Source organism: Ovis aries, chromosome 19 (assembly GCF_016772045.2).
Source record: "Ovis aries strain OAR_USU_Benz2616 breed Rambouillet chromosome 19, ARS-UI_Ramb_v3.0, whole genome shotgun sequence".
In the NCBI taxonomy this organism is placed as follows: Eukaryota; Metazoa; Chordata; class Mammalia; order Artiodactyla; family Bovidae; genus Ovis; species Ovis aries.
Genome location: NC_056072.1, coordinates 40936849 through 40954342, shown reverse-complemented (window position 1 = coordinate 40954342; position 17494 = coordinate 40936849). Strand labels below are relative to the sequence as shown.

Here is a 17494-nt window from a genome sequence, read left to right as displayed (position 1 = left end):
ACTAAAGCAAAGACAGCTGAAATAACTTCGGGGTTGAGAATCCTACCCATGAGGAGCTGAGCTAGGATTCACACAGAGGCATGGGCTGCAAAGCTTACACTCCCTCAGTCCTGTGGCTACTATTTCTGTGTTCCAAATCACCTATGCCCTTAGGAGATAAAGCCTTGTGAAATTAAAGCAGCAATAGTGAGGACAAGAGGAGAAACTAGAGCTGAGGCACAGGAGTGGCTGCTGAGGAGCAGTCCACAAACTTTCAGTCTTCATACCCCATAAAACTGGTGAAAATGATTGATAACACCGAAGAGCTTGTGTTCGTGTGGACTGTATCTATTGATATTTAAGTAGAAATTAGAACTGAGAAAACATTATCTAATGATTCAAACAATAAATCCACATGTTAACATAAACAATATTTTTATAATAAGCATATTTTCCAAAACAAAAATATTGCTTTGCAGAGTGGCAGTATTTTACAGTTTTGTCAAACTCTCATGAAGGACCTTGCTGAAAGCCTACATTTAGGAAAAATCATCTAACTCAAAGCGTACTTTATAATAAAGCATTGAATATCTCATGTAATTTATTGAATAGTGAACTGAAAGTGAATAAAGGAATGGTGGTCTGGGTTGAAGGGTATCGGTTGCTAATCCTTCTGATTGTATGGCTGACTGGGAGCTGTGGTGGCTGCCAGCGCCCAGCAACATGATAGAGCGCATTGTTATTCTGGGAAAAGACCACACTGAGAATTCTAAATATGGTTTCTGCTGAATGTGTATCACTTTTGTACCATATGAAAGCCCAAAACTCATAAGCTGAACCATCTTCAGTCAGGGACCGTTCGTATTATTTTTTATAGAATAAGAAAGCACAGGTCTGCTTCTGGAAAGAGGCTATCTGATGCAGTGCCCCACCCCCAGTCTCTTCACTGATAACTTGGGAATAGCAATCTCTACCTCCTTCAAAGGGCTGCCAGGAAGATAAAGTGAATTTTTAAAGCATGCCTATGAAGTACTATGAAATTCTTGGTGGTAGTAGACTAAAAAAGAAAAAGAATATTTTTTTTTAAAATGCAGAAAATAAATATTTAACTGATCTCTGCATAGAAATGCTTTGTAAGCTTAAAAGAACTGGAAAACCTCACAAATGATAAAGTTGACAAGCTTAACTACAAAAAACCTGAAATTTCTGTAATTATCATAAGCAACTGAAGAGGATGAGTCAAAGTAGGAATAATATTTGCAACAAATACAACAGGGAGAGGGCTAATTCCTAGAAGCTCTCTGAGTTTTAATAAATACACAAATAGGACACTAATAATTAAGTCATTAAAAATAATTCATAAACACACTGAAAAGTTCATCGTATTATCCAATTAAGTAACTTAAATGGAAAACAATGACATATGTAAAATCTATCACATTGGCAAAGGTTAAGAGAAGCCCCCACATCTTAAACTTTCAAAGTTGAAGAGACTATCACGTGATGTATATTTTCACGTGCTGCTGGTAAAAGACAAATTTGGGGATATTTGTCAGCTTAAATACTGCATAACATTTTATCAAGTGATTCCAGTTTAAGAAATTTATCAGGAATGTGACCGAAGATCTTTCACTAAAATATTCCTTACCTGTGGTTTGAATACTGAATATCATAGTAGATCCATATGGTACACTAGAACTTCATTAATAAAAATCTCAGTGTTATTAAAACAGCAGAAAATGTCAATAATAGCTGAAAAATCAGGTTATAAAATATTTATCTTTCTTAAAGAAATGCAAAAAATGGGAAAAAAATTAGAAATAAACTGCAATTTTGGAAGGGGTTGTTTCTGGGTAATGAGATAATGGATAGTTTTTATTTTCTATAATGGAAAGATATTCTCATAATTAGAAAAAATAAATGCAAGATTTAAAAATCTGTTACACCTGATATAAACTAGATTGCTTTTTACAGAGACATAATTTAAACAAAACATTTATTTAGCCAAGCAATTCATTAGCTGGTTACCAAAAGACTGCAATGAGAATACTGAATGCTTTGAATATAGTTTAACCTCTTTTCTCAGGAACATTTTAGTAGTTTCAGAACTCCATGAGTGCTGAATACCTACTGTGTACTGATTATTATATTCAGGACACTGAGATGTTAAAAAAAAAAAAAAAAAGACACGAAGAAAAGAAAGAAAAGGGGGGAAAGAGTAGTTTCACTGGAAATAAACTGAGTCAGTTCTGGGCCCAAATCACTCCAGCATGTATAGGCTGAACACTGCAAAACAAAGGACTATTACTTATCAGCAAATTGGTGGCAATCTTATTGCCCTGAGGCTTGTACAGAGACACTTCACTTAAAAAAAAAAAAATCCATTAAAATTAGTTCAAAGAGCAAGACACAGAGGTGGTGTGAGGGGGTCATTTTTCAGTGCTGTGTGAAGGAGAAAGATGTACACAGTAAGTCCCGTTACAGTTAATGAGAGTGGAGCATCCAGACCCCTGGTTTAGACTAATCTAAACCCTGGAAGGATTTAACAATCAACGCGGCAAAGCAACTCTCAGCCAGGAATGAACCCTGGGATTGCTCAGTTACCTATTCTTCCCAGGCACTAAAGACAGTAGAAAATAATTTTTTTAACCACATCTTAGAGGGGAAAAAAAAATAAAAAGGCTCATAAAATGTCAAATTCTCATCATTTTGCAGGTTTACTTTAAATCCTGGGTATTATTTTAATGCCATTCTTAATTGAGTAGTTTAAAAGTGGGTTTGGGGTTATTCCAATTGTTATGTGATATTCACATAGAAATCCAGAAATTAATTTGGTTTAAGCTTCAGTTTTATGAACTTTGGGCCACAATTAAATGGCACCCCTTATCCAATCCCAAGCCCTTGGTTAGCCTCAAAGTGTCAGGATAATGACAAAGAAAAAAGTGTCATTATTATGCCATGCTTTCACAGCCAAAGCCATTCATTCTTCTGACTTACATATCATCTTGCTTTAATCTAGAAAGCTATCTTTATTTTTAGATTAGAAAAAAAAAAAAAAAAGATGAACTCATTTGACTAGAATCTCCAAATGGGACTAAAAACCAGTTCTCCAACTCCCTGTCCCAAATTCACTGGCAGTTTCAACAAGTATAAATGGCTCTGCACTGGAAGAGGGTACACAAAATATTAGACCCACCAGCAGGTAGAGTCTTTCTCCTCCCTGTATGTTCAGTGATGCTGGTCACAGGACAGGAAGAGAGCCTCTCTAATCCACTGATCATTGTTTGCCGTGGCTTGAGTTCTGCAGTGGGGTCAGAGAAGGCCTCTGTGAGGAGGTGACAACACGGGGACTGGGGCAGAGCAGATGAGACCTGGGGAGGCATGTATGCGAAGGTCAGAGGGAAGCTCACTCCTGGTGAAGACAAGGCTGGTGCAAGAGCCCAGTGGCTGAAACAGCTCACTGAGGCAAGGGTCAGAAATCCAGGACGCCAAAGTGAAGACTCGAGATGTTATTCTAATCGAAAGAAACAACCACTGAAAATCTTAAAGCCAGGGAATAATGTGGTCTAATATCTATGTTAAGAAGCCCATGCCAGGTGCTGTGTGATGTTAGGTTGAAGGGCAGAGGAGGGAAGTGGTTGGGAGGTGTAAACAAGGAAGTAGACAAGTGGTCGTGCCCGGTCCAGGCACACGTGGGCAGGGGTGGTGGAGATGGCGAGCGGCAGTGTAAGGATATGCTGAGGATGCTCTCCATTACAAGTTCTGGCATCACTTTCATAAGGAAAGGGCCTCAGAAACTACAACTGATTCCTGTTGCTGGTCACGTTTCTGCACTTCCTGAACAATCAGCCCATTTCTACCTCAAGGAGAGCATCTCTTTCTCCTTCCTTAGGCTGGTGCCAGAGAGGCCAGGGCCAACTCTGTAACCCATCTCTGACAGCTTTATGGACACTTGGTATCTATTTCATGTACTACGTTCACTTTTGGCTCCATCTTATTTTCCTTATTCTCTGTTTGACTCTCGCTTGTTTGCACTTATTTTTAAAGTACTTAATCTTACTATTTCACTACACTTTATTAGTCAACTTAAGTCATTTTCTAAACACTTTCAGGAAGTAACCAAGTAGACAAACTGCCTCAGTGATGCCCTGGTTACTGTATAAATAACAATAAATCTTAAGAAAGGCTTTATCAAAGGAATGCATTAGAAACAAAGATGTATAAATAAGTATATATGTAAGACAACCTGTATGTGTGAGAAGCCAAGAAAAGGCGGCCATAAAAATTGACTGAAGGACTGAAGAAATTGCATACACACTTGCCCTAGACTCCCCGAGGAAGACAAGATGGTGAAAAAATCTTGGGAAATTGAAGTTCATCATCTGCTGAGATACCAAACCCTGTTTAATTTGTGACATTTAGGAGGATATTAAATAGGGCTGAACCAAGAAAGGCTAGTTTCACTGTCCTGGCTGCAATCTACACAGAAATCTTCAGCCACTCTGCTGGGGTGCACAGAGGGAAGGTATTTTTTTTTCATGCTGAAACCACCTGTTAGTCCTCTCTTTCAAAGCCATGCACTGTGGAACAATAAATTTCAACTGTGCATCCACGTGTGAGTGTGTGCATGTATGGAGATGTGTAAAAATTCAAGCTGATGCTCCTAACCACCATACTGAATTGCCAGGTGTAAAAATTTATCACATTATTCTACTTGCTAAGTGAGGACCCTTGTCTTTTTTTAGGTTTTAAAGCTAAAAATTTCAGATAGTCAACCATCGTTACTCATTGAACAAATGTTTAGTGATTGTCTGTCACATGCCAGGCACACGGGGATGCAGTCAGGAATTCCCCCCCCTCACAGCGATTCTGACTTTCACAGAGCTTGCATTCTGGTCAGCCCGAGACACAAACGAGTTACATAGTAAGTTGGAACATGATTAATGCCACAAAGAAAAAGAAAGTAAATGTGGTACTGAAACCTTAGAGAGGAAGACCATCCTGAGATGACGCCTGCCTACAATGTGTGTCCAACAATCCAATCTCAGATTAAAATTTCCAGTCCTGTCTAACACAGATTTGAGATGGAACCTTGAGCAGTTAGAGCTCTCTACCAACTTCTCCCCCACTCCTGACTGAGCTACTCTGGGATTGGAGGCAGAGTTCTGTATCAGCGGGTGGAGAGCAGGTTTCCCTGGCCCTATCCAAGTTCCATCTGCCGAGTTTCTGCAAATATGGTGGTCTCTGCATGTTTCAGGATTCACAGGATTGAAGGTCTTCAAGTTCCACCCTCACTCTATCTGCTTCTGAGAACTCTCTCACAAAAGGATGGTCATGTCTCCCTTTATAACTTTGCCAGCGGTTTATGATCCAATCACTTTCTCCACAGGCCTGTGCCTCAGTTGGAACAACAAATCTACCTGACCAGCCTTGTGGCACCTACTGCTGATATTCATGGTTTTTTATAAGAACCAGGGGAGGAATCTGTTTGTTTCCTCCAGGGGCTGTGGCAATTGAAATGGAGTAGAAAAGTTGCTCCCATCTTCTTCTCAGGAACATTATTCTCCTTGCCCTGCAAAAAGCCTCTCCTGATCTCCTTACCCACTGCTCAGAAATAGGCAGATGAGAAGCAAGCACTGGTCTATGTTTGGGTGCAATCCTAATCTCTGTAGGGCAAAGGGGAAGCTACATGGTCCTAAAGAGCCTGTGCTTGCACTGTGACCCCACTGCGTAGATAGCAGTGTCAACACAGCCTGCAGGTTCTGCTCAGCCAGCATCACCCCAAGGAACAAGATGTCAGCATCCTTTCACCAAGGATGAAACAAGCCCCCGCTCAGGGCTTTGAGCACATGACACTTGGTGGGGGGTGGAAGAGGGGTAGGAATAATCACTCTAGAAAGAGGTAAGAGAACAGCCTCTCAGCATTCTTCACTGCTCTCTACTTCCCCTGACTTCTCCCCTTACAAGGTTTGTGAGCATGGAGGTGGGATTCAACAGGTCTGTCTGGGTCTGCTGTTGCCATGAGAGTGTGGCTATCGCTCACACATGGTCATCTCACCAGAAATGATGTCAACCTTTGTGTTGAGGTTCACACTCTAGGGCAATATGAAAAGTCCCACTCAATGTCTGTTCCAGCCCTGAATTTCAATTTCATTATTGCAGCTATAGCTCCATGACTGAAAAGCTTCTAGGAGTCATTCGGTCCCTAAACAGAATAGAAAATACTAACTAGTACCATATTAATAGATGTTGGCATGAGAAACATGCTTCAGAATTTAATGTAATTTCTGTTGATTCATTTTACCTTGACACATCTTATTTAATAAATTCAAAAGCAATCATCTTTGGTAAATGGAAGGGGATCCATGGTTTACTGTTAAAGTATTACCACTCAACAGATAATTCTTAGTCTCAACAAATCTCTTGAACTGGAAATAAATCTTGAAGATGAAAAGATCTCTTGGTAACTACAGCCATTTTTAAACCTATTAGAAAAGAGAAAATGTAGAGAACCAGCAGAATTTCACTCTTCCTGGACTCACCTTACCTGGGAGTGAATTATCCTGCTTGCCAAGCAAGGTGTTTGGCCCCGCACTCACAGTGCTGCAGAGTCATGCTTAAGCCACGTAGGTTTTTCAGAAGTCCTCAAAGTTAGCCTTATTCCTAAATGATGATGATTACAACCAAACAACCAAGACACCAAAATGGCAGCAAACATTATAAATGACAGAGTGTAGATGGACGACAATGTAGCACTGGAAAGCAGGAAAAATGGGGATGTTTAAGACTCCAGGGAAAAGAACTCCTCAAAACACCTAACCAATGGTACAAAAAGGTTTGGAGCACATGGGACAGCAACTAGAAGTGGCAGAAAGAGCAACAGAATGAGGATCCAGAGTTTTGGGTGAAGTCTTGACTCCCATGAATTACGGCCAACACTGGCCTGAGACTCTGCCTTCCCATTCCAGCTGGTCAGAGGAGATAGAACAAAATAGCGACCTCAACAATGCATTGCTCATCATAAAATATTATTTAATTCACTTATTTCAATTTCAGCATCAAAGCTCCAATACTCAGGCCACCTGATGCGAAGAGCTGACTCATTAGGAAAAAACCATGATGCTGGGAAAACCTGAGGGCAAGAGGAGAAGGGGGTGACAGAGGATGAGATGGTTGGATGGCATCAACGACACAAGGGACATGAGTCTGAGCAAAGTCTGGGAGATCGCAAAGGACAGAGAAGCCTGGTGTGCTGCATCCATGGGGTTGGCAAAGAGTCGGACATGACAGAGTGACAACAGCAAAAACGTCTTTCAATCAATTTATTTCTATGACATTATTTTCAATAAAATATATTAGCAAGTTGAATGCATGTACATACACACTCATCCCTACCACATTCACACGCATGAGACAGACAGACCAAGAAACCACTGTCTCAACCCTTTCCTGCTGCACTTAAGTTTTCCCCTATAACGGTGTTAGGCAGTTACCATTCCACTGTGAGGAAGCCAGCCACTTAAAACAAAGAAAGAATTTTGGTGTTTTTAATTCATTGGTGACTCTGCTATTATATGCCAGTCTCCATGGTGTTTAAGAGCAAATATCAGGCTTGAGCCATAGGATGGAAACGAAGCTTCCTCCTATCAGTGTTCATTTCTAAAACCAGGGCTGTAACTGACTGCATCCACTGGCATGCCCGTGCCTGCTATTAAAATATTGTAACAGTTCTGCCCATACTGCCTCCTGGGAGCTGCTCACACTTCTCTGCCTCCTCCCCTGGGTCTCTCCAGATCTTCCCACAAAGCAGAAATTAACAGGATGGTGTTGTGACAGAGCAGAGAACTTCCAGGAAATAACACTGACATTAGGACACTGGTCACTGCTGTGTGTCATATTAATTGCTGCATCTAAAAATAAGTCCTCTGCCTAAGACATCCAGCCATATGCCTGATCCCCAGCTGTGGGTCCACCTAAGCCAAGCCAAGACTCGAGGCATATTTAAAGCCTGGAACGGAAATCTCAGGAAAACAATTTAGATTGCAAAACTAGTTCAGATACCTACTATTACAGAGAGTTCTGAGGATAAGGCCAATTTAGGATTTGTGCCCAAGAGCTATTTGCAAATTTACAGTTATTTTTTCAGTCGATTAGTTTGAGAAAGGAAATGGGAGCTAAGTAAATAAATTAGATCATTAATTTGCAATAAATATAAATTAATTATGCTAATTCTAAGACTGGAACATATATATAAATTATGTATATATAATAAACAAGGCATACACATAAGACTCTATTAGCGAAAGAAAGACATCTTGACTTATTGTGTTGTGGAAAATCCATGTATATTCATTCAATAGATTTTAACAGTTTTGATATGTGTATGAAAATATAGGATAAACATTAAACTGCCTACTGATGTTCTAACAAATCTATTTTCATTCCAAATGGAAATTAGGATATATTTTGTGTTATCTGAGTTAATTACATGACATTTCTTGTGAATAATGATGTATTATTCCATTCATTACTTCCAATTATGTTCTGTTACAAGTGCAAGGCTGGCAACACCGTGACCAGCCTTTTCCTGTTGCTCACAATCTGATAGCTTGCCTGGGAAGCAGGTCAAAAATATGCCCAGAATATAATGAACAAGTTCAGACACTGTTAACCATGAGAGTTTAAAATTACCTGAGGAAAGTTTCACATGGAAATAAATAGAAATGGGGAATGGCATTCTATACAGGATATTCATTTTTGCAATTAATATGAAGAATATTCAAAGTGTTATTTTAACACATATAATTATCATCCCACCATTTGCTGGAGCTGGAGACAGAGCATCTCCTGTTCCCTAACTCACTCACATACACACACACACACACACACACATAGGATTATGTTCTGTGAGAGATTGGCAGGTGGCAAAGGTATCTTTTTGTGGTTGTAAAATAATTCTGTGGGCTTTGTGCAATTCTAAGAGAATACAGAAACCTCCTAAAAGCTCTGATTTAAAAGCCGTCAGGACTTTCCTCCTCAAACACATCACCATGGTCAAGCCAGCTCATCTCACCCCACTCACAGTAGGTCCTGAAGCTAGAAGGTAAATCCTATTATGGAGAAGCAGTCAAGGTCAAAGGTAAACAGTCACAACTAAGGGATGAAGTGTAGGGGCAAAGTGAACCACAAAATCACCACTCACCAGTATCCTCACCAACCAGTAGGCTGCAAGGAGCCAGGGAGAGATGGTGGCCAGCAGGAAGGGGGCTGGATGAAGTCTAGAGATCAGTGTGTACACGCCTCAGGCACACTGTTTCATGGGTGAGTCACTTTTATTTGAAGTCACTGGGGCAAAATATATAAAATCCACACATTTTTCTCCATCCAATTTCAAATGTTCATTGCACACACACACACACACACACACACAAAGAATCTATTAAACTCTTCAAATCCATCATTCTGTCTATAATAAAAAATAAAGATGCCAGTCTCAGCTCCAAGAATGAGAAATAAACCCGAGAGGAAAAGTCTTGGCAAGGAGCCTTTCTACTCTTCTACCTGTGGCAGTTACTGCCCACTGCCCCTGCATACAGCCTCAGAATCCTACTCAACACTATGAGCTCACTACCAACCCGAGAAACAGCAGATAACCATATTTTCTCTCTGAGCAGTAACTCCTCAGATGACAAGCCAAGATAGATGACAGACACACAAGGTTTGTCTTGTAATGGGGGCTGGCAGGATCCTCTGTGCTAGGTTCTGGACACTGAAAAAAGATATCAGTCAATTTAGTGCACGCTGAAAACATAGAAGAGCTTTCTGTGTTGCTCCTGACAAATGTTGTAAAAAACTGTTCAAGCTGGAGGCAATGTACTCTACTGACCCAAAGGTAGGCACACATTTATACAGAAACCTTTCCCTTAGAAACAGCATAAGAACACTCTGAGCAATCACTGCTGCTTGCAGATCTTTTGGACACAACAATCTGCCAAATGAAGTCAAGAAAAACATGACCACAAGGAAACCAACTTTTCCCACTACTCAGCTCAGGACAAAGGGTGTATGCTCAACTTTGAATACATCTCCTACAGTATTTTAAGCTGGGTAATATACAACAGGCCCAAAAACGGTGGGGGAGGGTGGGGGGCTGGGGTAGGCATATGCTTAGGGAAATTTCAAGAGCAAAAAGGTCTATCTTTAGTAATAAAGATATTAAAATAGTTCTTGCACTCATTTTATTTGCACAGGAAGGTTTTAAAAGAAACTCTTTCAGAAATGAAAAGATCATGAGATCACTAATAACTGCAGTTTCCTGAACAATTAAAGAAATTCACAAGATTACAACCTACTCAGGAAATGACAAATATTTCTGATTTTTACGGAAGGACTAAAAGGGCACTTTTATCTATAGCATCTATTCCGTAAGAAGCACGGTTAAGTAATGAAGCTATTTTTATTATCTGTTCCTTTATTTCAAGAATACTCAATATGGCAATGGCCTGAAAACAGAACACTGCTTGCTTAGGGAGGTAAAATTTTGTATTAAAAGGCAATTGCTGGATTTTTCTTTTTTATCTATTGAAGTTAGACCTTAGAACACAATTTCCCTTGCACCAAACTTTTGTTTCTAATATGTCAGCAGAAATGTCCTTTAAGTTACCTAGTCTAATTCTTCACAAATACACTTTGTAAGGCTGTCCTCAATGTATCATCCTAACGTGGCTTGGCCCTGATAACATTCTGTGTGTGATGCTCCCGCTTGGAAGAATCTGTTCTTTTTAATAACAGATTCAATAAACTGTTGACAAATGATTTGTATAATATAGTATGGCCAGCAAGCAAGGTTTGTTTCTGTCATTACACAACACATTCAACCTATCCACAAACGTGGCCATGTTCCCCTTATGTCAGAGCCCCATATGCCATGCTGAATAGCAATTCAAAGATCAATACATTGTCTGCTGAAAACTACAGGACGTAACAAATGAATAATTTTATTTACAATAAAAGCCCCAGTCCCCAAATGGATTCCACTGATGTTCAAATTCATTTTTCATGCTCACCTCAAGATGAGAGGTAGACACAGCCCGATGCAAGGGGAGTGGAGTGGAGACAAGTATTAACCACGTTGACTCAAATGTTTTCAAGCCACGAACAATAGCTGGGCTGCACCAAGTACATGAATAAAATGTTGGCTGCAGAATTCTGAAGATGCAACCTCCAAAATGCTTCTGTTCTCTTTCCAAGACTCCCTGAAAAGCATTTTCCAGCAACAGGAAATTAAGGGATTAAAGACCTCCAGACATATGCTTCCAGAGTGTTGCACCACAGAGGCCAAAGCCTATTCAATCAACTTTAAACACTGTTTGCAACAAGCAGAAGTGTCTGCTTTAGGTGGGGATGAGGAGGGACGTAAGTGGCTCTTCTGAGAATGGAAGCAAACAGTCTTGCTTCAAAAGCATATCTGCAGCCCCCGATCTGACGGTTCTTTTCCTCCTCAGGAACGTATAAAGTGAGCCAGTGAGTCAAGTGGAAAAAAAAAGGTTGAGGAGTGGGGAGCAAAATCTTAAGAGAGGACACAAGTTCAAAGATGACATTTACAAGTCTCTTCTGAATGGCACATTCCCCAGAGGCCACCTCAACACTCTTTTAAAAAAGAAATCATCACAAACACAAAATAGAATTTTCCAGTTCACAACAAGATAGCAATATACTGCCCTTAAAATATAGACTCGTCCATTGGCTAATTAACACAGTCAGAAAAAAATGGAAAAGAATCTCTTCCCATATGCCATCAGTCCATTCACTGCATTTAGACTTAATACAAGACACTCTTAACAGTAGTGTAAAGAGAACTGTAACTGACAGAGCATGCAGGGAGAACTGGATGAGATACTAATAAATCTGGAATAAAATGTTGACAAGACATGGCTTTGTGCATGGGAATACAGGAAAGGCAGGATCTCAGTATTAACTGAAACTATCCACAAGCTCCTGATGTTTACAGATTCACTGTAAATTCAGTCAACACAATATTCTGGGTGCTAAGGAAAAGAGACATACTAAGAGCCGATTTCGTCCCCACCTCTTCCTGGGAATGCAACTCCACACACAGACAAACAGAAATGAACACAGCTCTGGTCTGGGGCAGACTGGGATTAGTGTTTGGCATGGTGCTTGGAAGAGAGTAGCTCAGTAATAAACCATTGAATAAATCAACATGCAAATAAGGAATCAAGTGTCACAAAAAGGATGGAACTGTTTTTTTTTTCCCTAAGAGGGCAGAACAGGTATCGAAGTAAGCACTTTAGTTAAAGTGAAAAGGAAGGGAAGGACCTCGAGGTGAAGAGAGAAGCATGAGGAAGAGTGGGAGTCAGCAGGTAAAGGGAACTACAACACTTGTTTAAGGAAATAGCTGGAAAGTGGGGAGGGTGAGTTGAGATAATGAAAATCTTTTAAAGGGATGCTAAGAAATTTGGACTTTATCCTCAAGTTGGAAAAGATCCTGATGCTGGGAAAGATTGAGGTCAGGAGGAGAAGGGGACAACAATGAGATGATTGGATGGCATCACCAACTCAATGGACATGAGTTTGAGTAAACTCTGGGAGATAGTGAATGACAGGTAAGCCTGGTGTGCTGCAGTTCATGGGATCACAAAGAGTTGAACACATTTGAGCGACTGAACAACAATTCTCAAATAAAATGATATCCATTATATTCATCAGTGATTTTTTGCAAAGGAATAGGAGAGTGGTGACATCAGAGCTGTGGTTCAGAGAGAGCTGTAGGCTGGACTGGGGAAGTCCAGGGGTAGAGAATCAGAAGACCTAGAAGACCCACAACAAGGGGCTTATTTAGGCAGGCAGGGTAGAGCACTGCGGAGGACGGGGCGGGGAGCAGGAGGGGCAGTGATGGTCTGCTGCAACCATTTCACCATTTATTTTATGAAATGCAGAAAGTGAAGAGGAGCTAAAAAGCCTCTTGATGAAAGTGAAAGAGGAGAGTGAAAATGTTGGCTTAAAGCTCAACATTCAGAAAACAAAGATCATGGCATCTGGTCCCATCACTTCATGGGAAATAGATGGGGAAACAGTGTCAGACTTTATTTTTGGGGGCTCCAAAATCACTGCAGATGGTGACTGCAGCCATGAAATTAAGACGCTTACTCCTTGGAAGAAAAGTTATGACCAACCTAGATAGTATATTCAAAAGCAGAGACATTACTTTGCCGACTAAGGTCCATCTAGTCAAGGCTGTGGTTTTTCCTGTGGTCATATATGGATGTGAGAGTTAGACTGTGAAGAAGGCTGAGCGCTGAAAAATTGATGCCTTTGAACTGTGGTGTTGGAGAAGACTCTTGAGGGTCCCTTGGACTGCAAGGAGATCCAAGCAGTCCATTCTGAAGGAGATCAACCCTGGGATTTCTTTTGGAAGGAATGATGCTAAAGCTGAAGCTCCAGTACTTTGGATACCTTATGCGAAGAATTGACTCATTGGAAAAGACTCTGATGCTGGGAGAGATTGGGGGCAGGAGGAGAAGGGGATGACCGAGGATGAGATGGCTGGATGGCATCACGGACTTGATAGACGTGAGTCTGAGGGAACTCCGGGAGCTGGTGATGGACAGGGAGGCCTGGCGTGCTGCGATTCATGGGGTCGCGAAGAGTCGGACACGACTGAGAGACTGAACTGAACTGAACTAGTAGGCAGAGCTATTCACTGTTTCAATTTCCAAATCACAGGACAAAAGAATATTACTTCAAGCAAGCAAATGAGTTACTTATTAAAATTCTTCTCACAATTGTCACCTAAGAGAGTTTACCAAGGTAAAGTAAAATAAAAAGTTTCAGAATCATTATATAAAAAGGATTGTTTGAATCCATTATCCACTGCCCCTGAAATTACTTTAAACACTGTAGACGTAAAAGAGCTTTACAGAGTACGCTGATTGCACTGAGTGTACCATTCTCAGCCTTGGACAGAGCTGAGTCCTTCTTGCTACCTTCCAAACAAACTGAGGTTGTTGATTTTAATACAACGCTCCCCTTGTCCTTGGCATTTACGCAACGAGGTGATAATCAACCAGGACTCATTTTCAAAATGGCAATTTCAGTGCCATCTGGAACAAAACTAGTCATCATTCACTAACTGCTCACTGTTCACTATAAATATTTTCCTTGAAGCAGACACCTCTATTTCAGTTCAAACACATATATGACCCAGGTCTTACACAGCACACTTTCAGAGGTGGTTAAAAAGACCATGAAAAATCAAGTTTCTTACCGTTAATATAGGAGTTAAAAAAAATCAAAGTTTATTCCATTATTAACCATTTTTTAAAAAGTGCAGCTCTACAATCTCATATTCTGTCAGTCCGAAGCATTAAGATTCGTTCATCTAAATTCACATTTTCACCCCAAATTCCTTCAGTTCTTTGACAAAAGTCAATTAAAACTGACACCCAAAGAGAGATGGCATTTAAACATTATCCTTTTGACACAGGAATTAGACATTTTGCTTAAAAAAATATTCCTCAAAGGAAAAAGGCAACCACAGACTTGCAGCAAAATCAAATGAGAAAATAAAATGCCTGTGTTATTTCAAGAACTTCAAGGTCTTTTGGAGAAACTCAATATGAAAATGTGACACAACTTAAAAACTGTCATTTTATAGGAGCATCCTGCATCCTTTTAGAGTTTTTTAATAAACAGAAGATGAAATTTTCTGACCTTATATACTTATAAAATTAAATATTTTTATAAATTTAAAAGTTAAATATTATTAAGAAAAATATATATTATTTACTAGCTTATTGATATTATTATTAGTTTTATAAATTTATGAAATTTATTTTGGTTTAAAGTTCAAATCAAGAAATTTGGGAGTCTACCACAAAAACCACAATTATCTTTTGCTGCATGTTTTATTAGTAGTTACATGATCAAGAAAGAAGATGATTCATCAAGTTTTCAAGCATTTTCAAAAATCCCATTTAAAAAAATATAACTCATTCTTAGAAAAAATCTTGACACTTTTATATACTCAGAATTACCAAGAAATTTATTTCAAAGTAGAAGCATGTCTCAATGTGGAAATGCTTATGATCTTAAAATACAACATTTCATGGTCTGTTGCCCTCTGCATAGTAAATTAAGTTGGGGTGGGGGGGGGGACAAAATTTTTGAAGAGTTAGTACAAATGTCATCCACATACAGTCACGAGTGATACTTTCAACAACATAAAAATAACTCTCCAGGGCATTTCACCAAATTCTCCCTCTCCCACCGCAAAGAATAAAGCTTCTACTGAAATCGATGGTCAGAGGGAAATAAAATAACCCACACCACCAATGGCACCAGACAATGATCTAGAAGCTGGGATGTTTTCCAAGAGAAAATGCTATCTCAGACTCTAACATAAAATATATATATATATATATATATATATATATATATATATATAGTAGTATATTTATGTGTTTGAATGCAATTAAAATTCACAGCTTGAATGATCTCCAAGAGGTAAAGAAACCAAGCCAGTCTCAAATCTTCATGTAACACCTTACTTCCACAACACAAGCCTGTCACCCAATCTCTTATCTTACTATTAAAGTGCACACTTGACACCTGAAAACAAAGTGCTAAGGATATTCATTGGATCCATTTTAGAAGCACCTATTTATTTATACAGCCACAACAGTGAAAAGGTCACGCAAAAATTCACCTCCAAAGCCACAGTTGCTAAGCAACTCCTTTTCAGAAGTTCTGCAGCACTGATCAAGCATATTACTGGTGCCACCAACTGGTTTCAGAATAAATGTGAATATTGTCCTACCTGGTTTCTCCAAAGGGGGAGACAGGAGGATTCCTTGCTTACCTTTTTGGTCGAATACTAGAGGTTAATGGCTGTGTTCATTTGGTCTGTTTTCTCTCTTAAAAAAAAAAAAAAAAAGGATACGTCCAGGTACCACAGGCTTCCTGTTCACCAGGGCAAAGGACAGTTCTGTTTGGAGAAACACCACAGAGGGCTTGATGAGATGTTGGCCAAATCTGAATGACATTTCCTCAAATTCAAGTCTGGAAGAGAAGAGGATGTAGAAAACGGACATTCATCAAATTCCATTGAGAAACTCAGATCATACACAAATTTAAACAAAGCAGAGTCTATTACTACAGATCCTTAGCTATCAAGAAGATGTCATTTAAGCTGCCCAACATTTAATGTTCACTAAGATGTATGGATGTGAGAGTTGGACTGTGAAGAAAGCTGAGCACCAAAGAATTGATACTGTTGAACTGTGGTGATACAGAAGACTCCTGAGAGTCCCTTGGACTGCAAGGAGATCCAACCAGTCCATTCTAAAGGAGATCAGCCCTGGCTGTTCACTGGAAGGACTGATGCTAAAGCTAAGACTCCAATACTTTGACCACCTCATGAGAAAAGTTGACTCATTGGAAAAGACCCTGATGCTGGGAGGGATTGGGGGCAGGAGGAGAAGGGGATGACAGAGTTTGAGATGGCTGGATGGCATCACCAATTTGATGGACATGAGTTTAAGTAAACTCCGGGAGTTGGGAGGCCTGGCATGCTGCGATTCATGGGGTCGCAAAGAGCCAGACACAACTAAGCGACTGAACTGAAGATGTATTCTGGGTAAGTCCTCTTAAAATATCCCACTCTCCCTACCAGCGCTGGATTTAGTGTTTTCAACCAAAAGCTCACACACAGACAACAAGTCTTCTTAAATCCCTCTGCTCTTCAAGTAGCCACCTGAACTCAAATCCTCTAGGTCCAATCTGTCAGGTACTGTTTTTAACCATCTGTTTCATTTTTGCTAAGCTGAAAATTTTCATGGTTAAGCATTGACTATAAACCTTCTAATTCTTAAAGAGGTATCTCTGGGGTCTCTCTTTTCTCAAATGGTTTTATCTTTATCTAAAAGCAATTTATAAAAAGTACAAATGCTCTTTGACCTTGTGTACAATTACAAAACCATGCGTGTACTCCCAGAGAACTATTATAGCAAACTTTCAAAAATTAAGAGAAAAAAATCTGAGGAAAAAGAAGAAGAAATAAAATAGAGTTCAAAATGAAAACAATTCCTGGTTGATGTAGAGGTAGTATGGAGCAAGATAGGTGAATTGTTTCATATCCTCCTTCCTAGTGGGGGCCACAGGCTGGGGTTGGGTAAGAAGATGGGGAAAAGCACGATTTGACACTTGACATCCAGGGTACCAAGGAATGATTTTTTTAGGAGTCAATGTCTATACAGGACAGTTTCTCTCTGAATGAAAGAAAATACACATCCACCTTGGGAAACCACTTTGGCTTTCTAATTCAGGAACAACCCTACTACAAAACTGATGAAAACTGAATCCTCATGGGAAAACAGAAATAGGATTACAAAAAGGATGACATAAGAAAATGGAGGACTGGTTTATAAAGCATACCAATAAATGTCCAGTTGCTTCATGGCCCTAATGTTTTCAGCGACCCAGCAGTTAACAGAGG

The 17494-nt window shown here is 39.7% G+C and overlaps 1 protein-coding gene across 10 annotated transcripts in view; it reads right to left on the bottom strand.

Moving 5' to 3' along the window:
- Positions 1-17494, bottom strand: part of FHIT (fragile histidine triad diadenosine triphosphatase) — a 1568898-nt gene that overhangs the window by 819513 nt on the left and 731891 nt on the right. For 9 of the 10 annotated variants that reach the window (XM_060402023.1, XM_042235723.1, XM_060402025.1 and 6 more), the window contains one exon: positions 15941-16059. In XM_060402023.1, the coding sequence (XP_060258006.1) occupies positions 15941-16043 (103 nt within the window). In that variant the 5' untranslated portion in view covers positions 16044-16059. 10 annotated transcript variants of the gene reach the window in all.